The 11,889-nt window shown below is 39.6% G+C and overlaps 1 protein-coding gene across 4 annotated transcripts in view; it reads left to right on the plus strand.

Moving 5' to 3' along the window:
• The window catches only part of syt2b (synaptotagmin IIb), a 31,826-nt gene that overhangs the window by 16,696 nt on the left and 3,241 nt on the right, over window positions 1-11,889 (plus strand). For 3 of the 4 annotated variants that reach the window (XM_086149898.1, XM_086149901.1, XM_086149900.1), the window contains 7 exons: window positions 2,383-2,614; window positions 2,729-2,889; window positions 6,156-6,287; window positions 8,745-8,912; window positions 9,789-9,956; window positions 10,986-11,103; window positions 11,681-11,814. In XM_086149898.1, the coding sequence (XP_086006024.1) occupies window positions 2,407-2,614; window positions 2,729-2,889; window positions 6,156-6,287; window positions 8,745-8,912; window positions 9,789-9,956; window positions 10,986-11,103; window positions 11,681-11,814 (1,089 nt within the window). In that variant the 5' untranslated portion in view covers window positions 2,383-2,406. The remainder of the gene's footprint in view (window positions 1-2,382; window positions 2,615-2,728; window positions 2,890-6,155; window positions 6,288-8,744; window positions 8,913-9,788; window positions 9,957-10,985; window positions 11,104-11,680; window positions 11,815-11,889) is intronic. The other variant, XM_086149902.1, reaches the window with a different exon arrangement.

The raw sequence follows: 11,889 nt of genomic DNA on the forward strand, positions 1-11,889 counted from the left end.
TTAACTGTGTGTGTGTTTGTGTGTGTGCATGTGCGTGTGCGTGTGTGCCTCAATGTTGTACAGAATTTTAGCGCTTGCTGGAGGTGTACTGATTTCAGTCTTTCTTAAAAATAGTTGAATGAGTGACATCAGAAGCAAAACAAAAGGTTGTGCAATATACTTATTTATAATTATCCTCAACAAAAAGAATTATTATTCATAATTTTATATAAGTGCAGTTTGCTATGGTGAAATTTTCATGTTATTTAGTTATATCACTTAATACTCATTTCCATTCATCACCAATGCCGGTGTGTTCAAGTCATCATTAAGCCGCTCCTGAAATTAATTTAACCTTTCCATATCTCGTAGAAATACAGTACCAACTATGAATGCTGATTCTGACATTAATTAACTTGGAGAATGAACTTAACATTATAAAAACATAAACAGTTCTGAATAGTACTGTTCATACAGTAAACTGTATGTTCATTTGTAAGTGAAAGTCTCCAGTTAATCATTCTGTTTCTGGGAAATGTTTGTTTGATTGAAAACCTGAACTAAACATGCCTCCCCTATTTGGATGGAAAAATGTCTTTTCATCCCCTCGTTGATACAGTGCTATCAGATATATTAAGATAGGAACACACAAAACTTAAAAGCACTTGTATCTTTAAACATTCTTGTCTGGTGTTCTATGCAATTCACTCGAATTTTTATACTATACTATTATAAATCTTCATGTATTTACCATGATTATCATGTTGAATGACAAACCAAATTAATGGAATAGTAAAGCACCCTATCTCATTCTTTTACCAAATACTTTTAATCTCCAAACAATCTCCCTGAGATTACATAAAAATAACATTTTTTAATTTTCATTTTTTTTTTTGCTGCATTATGTTGGGTTGATGCCAGCCAAAGAAAGTCAGGCCCGAGGTCTGACACGCCTTGCTCAGCGGTGAACACCAACAGCATGTTGGCGTCACTGCTCGTCACGCAAAGAGCAGCCTGAGGAGAATATTGGTCTCACTTGAGCCTCAGAGGTAAATTGATTTTGTCAGCTGTTTGCAGTGGATTGGATTTCCCGGGGAATAGACAGCTGGAGAATTGTGGCAAACATTTGTTTGATTAGTCTCTAATTGTAGTGATTTGAGCGGCATTCATATTATTGGATTTGGGGGATTACAGTTTCCTCTTAAAACAGATGTGGCCGTGTTTTACTTGTTACTTATGGATTTATTTTTGATAAATGTAAATGAAGTCCTGACATATTAGACTCATTAGAATTGTCATCTGATGTGCAAATACTGTGCACTTATTAATCCAAGAGCGAGGGAGTTCCCTGTTTACATTTACTCAGTTAAATCCCATGGATGTCTGTGTGTGCGGACAGTATTTTCTCTCTGCATTAGCTCAGTCACACATGAACCTCTCAGGCTCATTCATTTCAAAGTGAACATTGAGTTCAGAGGGGAGGAATAATCAGCCAAGCCTCTGCTCGTTTGTCACACAGACGGTGGAATGGCACATCATTGGCAAAAACGAATGCTTCTGACTACAACTTTAATGCCTTTGTATCTTTTGAAATATCTCCATTGAGTATTTCTGCTTTTTTACAGAGTGTCTCTCAGTTTCATTCGTCACTGACAAGGTGCATTGTTGGTTGTTGTGACAGGTGCTTTATGCTTCTCTCCATCTTTTACATTTGAGTGGCTTCACTGCAGCCCTCCATCTCATCATCCATCATAAAGGGGGCCTTTAATCATCTATAGCCTCAACTATAAAAAATATGCTTATATGGGACTTAGACTAAGATACCTATCTATTCTCGAGGAACCATTTCAGGAATAAGAGTCCGAGAATCATTTGTCCCCAACTGCTCTGAAACCCAAAGGCAGTCAGTTTATGATCGTAATATATTCAAGAACCCAGAACCGGATGTTTTCTGCGAACCAAATCACATCATTCAAGTGCCCCACCCCTGCACTTTTATTTAAAACAAATAATAATGAAATGAATGAATCAATCAAACCAAGACAAGACAGTGAAGATAAAGCTCACCTGGAAACACCAGTGATTACATAAGATAATTCTACAACATCATGCATATACAATACATGCTCTTAATTCCTCAATACTGTGTATGTATTTTTCCATTCTTGGATAGGTCCATCTTCACTGGTACCCTTTTCTGAATATTAGTAGTTTAGAATATTTAAGTTTATGTAATTTCTCTGTTCCACTTCCTTCCAGTCCTTCTATGATCTGCTGAAGCCAAACCCCGATGATCAATTTTACATAGTGTAATAGACTGTCAGATTATTTCATTGACCACAACAAACTGTAGTTTTTCCTTGGTTTGTCTTATCATCATCGATGGCCCCATGTGTGTCTCAGGGACGCCGTACCTAGTCTTTGACGATGAAGTTCAACCTGTTCAGAAAGCCGCAGGCCGTGGCGGCTCCCGAGTCCACCGGCGCCACCACCTTGACCATGGCCCCCACTCCGGCTGTCGTCTCCACCGCTGCCGACACCTCCGGCTACAACAACAACAACACAGAGATCAGCAAGAATGACATGTTTGAAGAAATCAAGAGCAAATTCCTGAATGAAATCGACAAAATCCCGCGTAAGTAATCCCGCAGAGAGAAAATTTCTTTCGACGCAACCTTTTTGTTTTGCTGAGAGAGAAATGTTTAAGGTGCAGCCCAATCTGACATTGTCACTGTTTTCAAATTAACAGTACCGCCATGGGCTCTGATTGCCATCGCGGTGGTGGCGGCGTTGCTCATCCTCACCTGCTGCTTTTGCATAATCAAAAAATGCTGCTGTAAGAAGAAGAAGAACAAGAAAGGGAAGAAGGGCAAGGATGGCTTCAACATGAAAAACATGCAGGGCGGCGAGGTATGACGCCCCGTGCTTCCTATATACCCAGAGGTCAGGGTGGATGCTGTCTGGCTTCTTCATCCCTCCACCCTGCCATATTATATTTCAACATCTTACCTGTATTCATGATATTTGTTGCTGATTTTCTTTGGAAAGATGTCTGACGCTAACTGAATTTGATCTTTTACCATCAGCTCTTGTAGCCCCTGCTGTAGAGGACACAAGGAGAGCTCTCTTCCCCTCTTTTCATTAAATGTCGTGGTGGTTCCACACGTGTGAACGTATTCCATTGTGGCCCACGCGGTGAAAAATGACACGCCTTTGTTGCGGAGGTGACAGTGAGAGATTTGTACCATGACGCTGAGCAATAAACAATTTTTTTTTTTTTTTTTTTTTTTTTTTTATGAATGAGGACAATGGGATAGGAAAGAAAATAGCATAAACAAACAAACAAACAAAAATGAATACACACACACAAAGGAAATGAGGGAATCAGAGAATAAATGTTGGAAAAGCCGGTGATTCATTTGTGGCCCTAATCGACCGACATCCCCACAAATTGCCCTTCGCTCCAGTGACGGTTAATTAAAGCGTTCAATTATACAATGTTCACAATGTGAATTGATGTCAGACTGAGAGGGAAGACTGTGCCGCCAAAAACATTTTTGTGTCATTTCTCATCCTAATTGTGGTGGTGGTGTTGACTGCCTCTCTTTTTTGTAGTGTGTTTGGTGTCTTGTTAGTTGAATCTCTTCCTCTCTCTGCTCTCCTCCTTTTATTTTGTTTTTTTTCCCCACTTTGTGTCTGTCTTGTGTGTGCTCCTCGTGTTTCTTGACTGTGGTGGACTCCCGCTCTACGGTAGGTGGATAGCTATCGCTGACACTCTCTGGACCCCGGGGTGGAGGGGGGGGTTCATGGAATGAAAGTTGTAGCTTCCTTGGCTTTTGTTCATTTTTTTTTTCAATTTATTTCTCAATAGTGTCACCAAACTTTTATTTCTATTGATTTTTTTTTTTTTTTTTTGATTTCTCCATTTGGTATGACAGCTTGAGAATGTAATGATAGAAAGTAATAAACCCCCCGGAGAGGAGAGTCTAACCATCTAACACATTGTTCGTGAGACAATGTACCTGTAATGTACACCGATTTGCACTGTCTTGGATTAAGAGATGAAATGCAAGACACCTTTTAACACCTCTAATCTGTGCATGTTATCTAGGGCATGGTTGGTTGTCTGGGAGATATGAAACAGTGATGATAAGACTGCATGAATAGCAAAGTCCTTGTCACTCTGTCCACAATTGTGATACTCAAGGAGGAGTCACTGAAAGGCCGAAAAAAAAGTAATAACTCAAGGTTGTCGTAGCAATAAGGCTTTAATTTAGCTACAACAATAACACTGTGGCAATACATCCTTTATTTATTACAATAATAACACCGTGGCAATACATCCTTTATTTATTAGAAAAAAGGATAACGTGTCCGCTTCAATGCTGAACGATTCACGGTAATAATAATGTAATACTGAGATGAACTGACGAGAGGCATTTTCCTGAACTTCGATGTGAGACAATGCAAACAAGAAAGACATAGGTATAAAAGATTTATTAAATAAAAAAAAAGGGCAAGACTGAAAAATGATTTTAAATTACCTTAGAATATAATGCCTGATGTGTTATATACACTGGCATTTGCTGATGTAAGCTGGTTCCTTCTCTTTTTATGTTCTTTATCTAATTCTGTTTCACCTTTCTTCATTTTGTGCAAAAGTCACAAAATTCAATTTATTTACATCTCCTGATACAAATTGTCTTTTTGTTGTTTTTTTCATGAGTTTCGAACAAATGCATTTCAGTTGGAAGAGCAACTTTTTTTTCCAATGTGGCAAAATATATCGCAGCTGCTCAGGTATTAATGCCAGTGAAGACTGATGACATTTTATTCGGGTGGTCATTAATAATGTTTAATTGCTTAGAATGCTTTGATTGCGTGGGAGGCAGCGCTTGCAAAACCCATATCCTTTATTTTTGGCCAACTTGCTTAACTGGGATCCCTGCTGGTGTTGGAGTGAGTGACATTAACTGGGAAAAGCTTTTTAAAAAGCTGAAAGTTGAGGTTCGGCTTCCTGAATCATTTCTTGTTCCAATCCAACTATTCCGTTAGGTGTTCCAACTTGTTCGACAACACAGTCTGGCTTTTTTAGCGTGATGGTTTCTTAACAATTTTTAGCAACAAAAGGTGGGGAATGTTGTCTGTCTCCTGATGAGTAAACCATCTGGAGACTGACTTTTACATCTGGAGGTGAGGCCGACTGAGAGTGTGTGTTAAAAGAAAACGGGAAGTGCACCCAGATTGAAGAAAAATGTTAATAAGTCATGAATGACATTTGCCAGGGAGGTACATGTAAGGGAATAAGTCAAGCCCATTGTGGAAAGAAAGAAACGGGTCATCAGCTGACAAAGCAGGTTCGTGACCCGGGCTTGACTTTGCGGCCATCTTGACCCAGCGCTTGTTCAATTTGTAACATGCAAGATTGTAAATGGGAACGCAGGGACCCTCCCTCATTGCAAAGCACAGACGAAAAATCTTCCCCGCCTGTGTGTACTTTCTTCCACGCTACAGCAATAAACACTTACCATCGTTAGATATATTAGGGTGAGGGAGGCAGTGGAGCAAAGATGTGAAAGACCATTCCAACTGAAATGCCCTACACATAAACTAAATCATGTGGGAATCAATTTGAACACAAACAAGAAAAAATAATTTTGTGACAATTATACTGACTGTAGTGAAGCGAGGACTCTCTTTGTGCACAAAATATTTTACCCCTGAATTATTCAACTGAACCGGTAAAGTAAGAAGGTGAAATGGACCTTTAATAAACAGGATGCCAATAAAGTAGATGGTTCTCCTTGTAAAGTACTTCCATTTATTGCCTTTTGCTGCAAAGCTAGCATGCATTGCCTCCACCAATTCAGACCATCACTGCGCTGCGCTAGCATGTTGAATAAAATCTTTCCAGTATTTAAAAAAAGAAGAAGACAGGGTGCACAGTGTAGATAGAAAGTATAGACATGTATTTATTCACTACTTTGTTATAAATCCTTGGTTGTTATCATCGGTCGCCATGCAGGTAAGCCCTAACCAAGACATGTATCTCCCAAGTAAAAATTCCTGAAGCTCCAGTGTCTGTGGCATGTTGTATGGTTTGGGGAGCCCAGTGTTCTTATGTTAAGCCCCCCAGACCCTAAATACAATGTCTCTTGTGACCCCTCACACCACAGAAACAACAGGACGATGATGACGATGAGGGCGAGACCGGACTGACAGAGGAGGAGAAAGAGGAAGAGGAGAAGGAGCAAGAGAAACTGGGGAAGCTGCAATATTCTATTGATTATGACTTTGAAAATACTAAGGTTAGTGGATTTCACTTGGAGATGATTTGTCTCAATAATTGCACTTTAAAAGAAATATCAGTGTGTGAAATGGGACAAAAAATTCACATCTTAAGTCAGATGAATTGCAGTGATTATCACTTCCGCCTCTCACCAAGCATTTCCCTGGTTCGGTTTCCTCAGGGTTCCCCAGTTTCCATCCACAGTCCAAAAACATGAAGGAGGTTCATTGGACCCTTTATTGCCCAGACTTTTGCAAATTGCAAATGAGAGCATGAATGGCTGTATGTCCAGATGTGTAGCCCTGTGATTGGCTGCTGAATGACTTTGCAGCCTCTTGCTGCACCCCACCTCCTGCCCAATCACCCCTTGAGTAGGCTCAACCCTAGAATTGATAACATCTTGCCATCATTGTAAAATATTCATTCCTGGTGTTCATTCATTCATTCATTCATTCATTCATTATCAATACCGCTTATCCTGCACTTGGGGTCATGGGGGTATCCTATCCCAGCTATCATTGGGCGAGATGCATGGTTCACACTGGATCAGTTGCCAGTCAGTTGCCAGGGCCACAGACATACAACCATTCACTCTCTCATTTACATGTCTGTTCAATTTAGCATCTCCACTACTGCATGTTTTTGGACTGTGGGAGGAGATTGGAAAAATCAAAGGAAACCCACACAGACTTGGAGAGAGCATCCAAACTCCTCAAAAGCCCCCCTGTTCTTCTTGCTGTGAGGCAGAATGGCAAGCAGCAGCATCACCATGCCTCCCTGTAGTGTCCTTTCTGACAGTTTCACACATTATCATCCATCATCCCAAGTCATAATTTGGGAATTTTCACCTTTTGCCACATTTAGTTTCCAATATCAAGAGCAAGACTTCCTCTTAAACGCCCGAGTCTTTATTTGTCAGCCAATTACCAGCTCGAAATGTAGAAATGAAGTTGGAGCTGTAAGAAGAGGTCTGTGAGCAGGATGTTTCCAACTGGGTGGGAGTAGTTTTTTCTTTCACATTTAAGATTAATTGTGGTTTTTTTCTCCACACAATATACTAAAAATCAGTCCAAAACTTGGTTCCATTTCATTTTCTTCTCCCACATTCAAGAAAAACACATTCCTGCAGAATTCATCACCTTCATTTTATGCTGAATGACAAACTTCCAAATACTTCCAGTAACCTAAATCCTGCCCCTTGCCAGCAGATGGTGTGGGTTCATCCTTTTGGTCTTAATGTCACAAAAAGCTTTGTTTGTTGAACAAGAGAAAGAAAATAGTGGTTTTAAAATGATATCTTGGAGAAAATGTTCTTAATGAAGAGTGGTCACATCCTAGATGTTCTTGCTATCACTGTAAGGTTGCCTTGCCACCAGTAGACAATCCAGACGAGCATGTTAAGTGAAGAATGTGAAAGGCTAAGCTATTTGATAACTTAAGAAAAGAAGAAAAACTCTGATTGAAATGAAGATATAGTTAAAATGGGAAATGCAACAGGATGACTGGAAACAGCTCAACAATATGTCAACACAAGAGTTATTGAAAGTTTTACTTCAACAAAAAAAAAAAAATATATTCATGAGTCTTGGTTTTGTGAGAAAGAGGAATTGGATGGCGGTTACATGGTAGGGAAATCTAGGCAAGTAGGAGGTCATGACAAATGGTTTGGTAAACAAAACCAATCACCTGAGTTGGGAAAATGTTGAAGACTTAATCCTAAAATAAATGTTCGACTTTTGCATAAACCGAATATTTTGTATCTTCTACACTTCAGTAAAAATCTCATGAATATTTGCAAAGCAGAACCACTGAGTAGTACTTATTGACATGAGTGATTGTAAGAGAAATAGGCTAATAGGCTTCGTGCGGTGGCAACTGGACTTTCTTTTTCTTCTTCACCTCTCATCCGCAAGGCTTCTTCAGCTCTATTAGAATATGGAACTTTTTGGGTTGGCATTAGGCACTGGTCCAAGTAGAGAAGGTTTACTGTGCTTTTGAACAAGTTGTTTTGCAGCAACTGGGTTGCATGGTGTGATTATGTCAAGGTATGAAATAGTGAAAAACCAAAGAAGTCTGTTAGTTCACTTTGGTGAAAGTTCAGCCAGGTTTGGGTCAGAGATAAACAACCCAAACCGACTCCCACAGAGAGTGGCGGTCGGGAGTTTTGTTTTTCCCCAATCTACACGTTCGCCTTACCCTTACGTATTCACATTCTCACAGTAACAAGTAGTAGTGACAAAATCATTCATTTTGTGTGGATTTAAGCAATGAGCTCACCCTGAATGTCTCACATTGAATAAATCCCTTTCAGTTCACATCTGGTGTTGCCATGAGGTTTGCGATGACCAACGTCAAGCTTTCTCTGAGTGGCAGAAACTGTCACAGATGCACATCTTATACATTTTGAAACCTCATTCAGAGCAAGACTGTCTTTGTTGTGGCTTTGCACTAAGGTCTGTTCTCTACATCCCCACAGCTCACGATCGGCATCCTCCAAGCCGCAGATCTCATGTCAATGGATTCAGGCGGAACCTCTGATCCTTATGTCAAGGTCTTGCTCTTTCCTGACAAAAAGAAGAAGTTCGACACCAAAGTACACAAGAAGACCCTGAACCCTGTCTTCAATGAGACATTTGTGTTCAAGGTATATCCCTCAGAAGTATATTTTTTCCAGTGAAATACAAAATAAATGCAACAGGACTGTGAGTTTTCTGAAAACGTGTTGCTCTTGGCAGCGGCTGCCAGCATGCTGCTCATTCCTGTCTTGGCTAATAAGGCCCACAGAGACTAAAAGAGTGTCCCCAGGCCATGCTGGAAGCCCTGGCTGTTGAAAAATATGTGCTTAAAAACAAAATCTATTTCATAGAATGATATATGGGCATTCTCTATGAGCTAGATGATGTTACAGTGTTTCACTCTTCATATTTATCTTAGCTTCTTCTTATATTTTGATATGACAGGCTCTTCAAAATTATGAATGTCTCACCCAGTGACATTTAGAAATGTGAATTATGTTGAAAAAAAATGCTCTTGAACAGTATTAACCAGGTCTTCAGTATGAGTGAGGTTGTGGGCCATTGATTTGTATAAAGTGGCTTGAACATTTTCTGTCTCATGACTGCAGGTTCCTAAGAGTAACAATGATCAGTCAGAGGAGGTGATGTGAGTGGATGAACTGGATATTTACCCCAAATTACATATTTGGATGCGTGTCAATAATAAAGGATATTAGAAAATGGACAAACTTTTGGCCCAAATTAAACTTATAAAAAACAAAAAGCAAGGAGCTTTTATCGTAAATATCTCTTGGAATGATAATAGAACCATAAAAACCGCCTCTGGTCCCTTTTGGTCTTTATGCATTTTTTTTTCCTTATTTGTGGTGAATCATCCAATTATGAATTAGAAAAGCTTTTTCTTTCTTTTATGGATTTAATTAAAACTGCAAGCATTTTTATTTTTATTAAAAGTGGAGAGTTACAGACCAAAGTGTAGTGATTGTGGAGTGTTTTTCAATCAGGTGCCGTATGAAGAGCTGGGGGGGAAGACTCTTGTGATGTCTGTTTACGACTACGATCGATTCTCCAAACATGACGTTATCGGAGAGGTGAAGCTGCCCATGAACACCATTGACCTCGGAAGGCCAATTGAAGAGTGGCGGGATCTGGAGAGCGCTGATCAAGAGGAGGTGATTTTACAAATCAAAGACATCAAACTGTATCTTATACTGTATATATAACAAAGAAATGTTGTTTTGAACCAGACAAATCTAAAATCACCTGCATTCATTTAAATTTTGATATGGATGAATGCAAAACCTCTACAGGCCTCATTATGGTGAACAGCCAAACTAAGTCTGACATGGTGACATCTGTGACTACTCACACTGACATGTAATTCTTATGCTACCCTTCTCCCCAAATTGCGGCAGTTCACAAATCTGTCCTCCAAAGAACATTGTCCAGTTTATTTCCAAAGTCCTCATAACAGTCTGAAACTGATAAGCATTGATGAAGGAGAAAAAAAAAAGCGCTTCAGCATTATCTACAAATCCTGCAGGGAGAACCTCTGGCGCCATCCAGAACAAAACGCTGAACGAAAATAAATGCTCAAACCCCACACTATTCAATCATGCACATACTTTTTAATTACAGTCCAATGACTCGAGATAGAACCCAAGCACTTCAAATTCTATCCATGAGGTGCAAGAGACCTTCAGCAAAGGCGGACCTTGGCCATTGTATCAACACCTTTCTTTTCCCGTAGTGTTCAGTGATGCAGGCCATTTGGTGGAGAAGCTTATTTCTTCCCATATACATTTCTATATAGACAAGGGAAAGCTGTGCTGCAGACAGATCTGTTTGGCCATAATGTCTTGGGGAGGGTGTCATGTTGTGTGCAAGTCTTGTCGTAGCAACCAGCCTTGTTCAGTTTTTAAAAACTTGAATCTCTCGCCTGAGAAGCTCCCTCATCTCTGATGTGGATGTGGATGTCTGATTCATCATCCACATCATTATTTACACCGAGGAAGTCCATGTCCACGTTATTGAGGATGTGCTGTCTGATGCTGCCTCTTGACTAGTATTGTCTGGGTGTTTGAAAAGTCATGGTTTGGCAACTAATCTATGCAGATATCAATCTCTCAAAGAAAAGAAAATATCCATATATCCTTGTGTCTGATGGACATCATGTCCAATCTGTGTCCCAACTCTTTTAGCCTGAGAAACTTGGGGACATCTGCATCTCCCTTCGTTATGTCCCGACAGCTGGAAAACTCACCGTTTGCATCCTTGAGGCCAAGAACCTGAAGAAGATGGATGCCTGCGGATTATCTGGTAGGGAACTATAGCAATCAACTGCTGAGCCAACAATACACACGGATTAAACCGATGCTGTTTGGAATTGCTTTTAAGGCGGCGTCTGTTGTTACAAAATGACTACTTCCATTTCAATAAATGTGTAAAAGGTAAAAGAAATCATTTATCTATGGAGAAGAGGGATCTTGGTTTAAGTGCTGATGTGTAGAAGTGCATTTAGGATTTAGGTGAATCTAGAATATAATTACTTTAATGGTTTAACACAACTTGATATAAAAGCCAAGGGAATATGAAAATCACGACCGACAAAGTACGAAAATTTTAGATAACTGTCATCGTATATAATAGAGGGAGACTTATTGTTGTTTATTAGTAGAGTTAATAAATATTTTGAAATAATCTGTATTGGTCCCCAGGTGCCTGTTCTGGGACTAATTTCTAAATTAAGTCTTGCTATCACCTCTTTTTGTTAATTTTTAGAGCATTACCCATCACCATTTGTTCCTGTTAGATTAGATATTTGAGATCCATTGTCATAACATGAAATCTGTTATTGTGCAAATCTAATAGCTAAATGTAATGTTCCCTTTCGCAGATCCATATGTTAAGATCCAACTGCTGCAGGGTGGGAAACGTTTGAAGAAGAAGAAGACTACAGTGAAGAAGAACACCCTCAACCCATACTACAATGAATCCTTCAGCTTTGAAATCCCCTTGGAACAAATGCAGGTATAGTACAAGTAAAATTTTCTTTTCTAGACTATTCTAGAGGAAGACGCAGGAAGAAAGGACTAAAGACATGCT

This window comes from Fistularia commersonii, chromosome 7, assembly GCF_037954325.1.
Source record: "Fistularia commersonii isolate RoL2024-O1a breed Wild chromosome 7, RoL_Fcom_v1.0, whole genome shotgun sequence".
In the NCBI taxonomy this organism is placed as follows: Eukaryota; Metazoa; Chordata; class Actinopteri; order Syngnathiformes; family Fistulariidae; genus Fistularia; species Fistularia commersonii.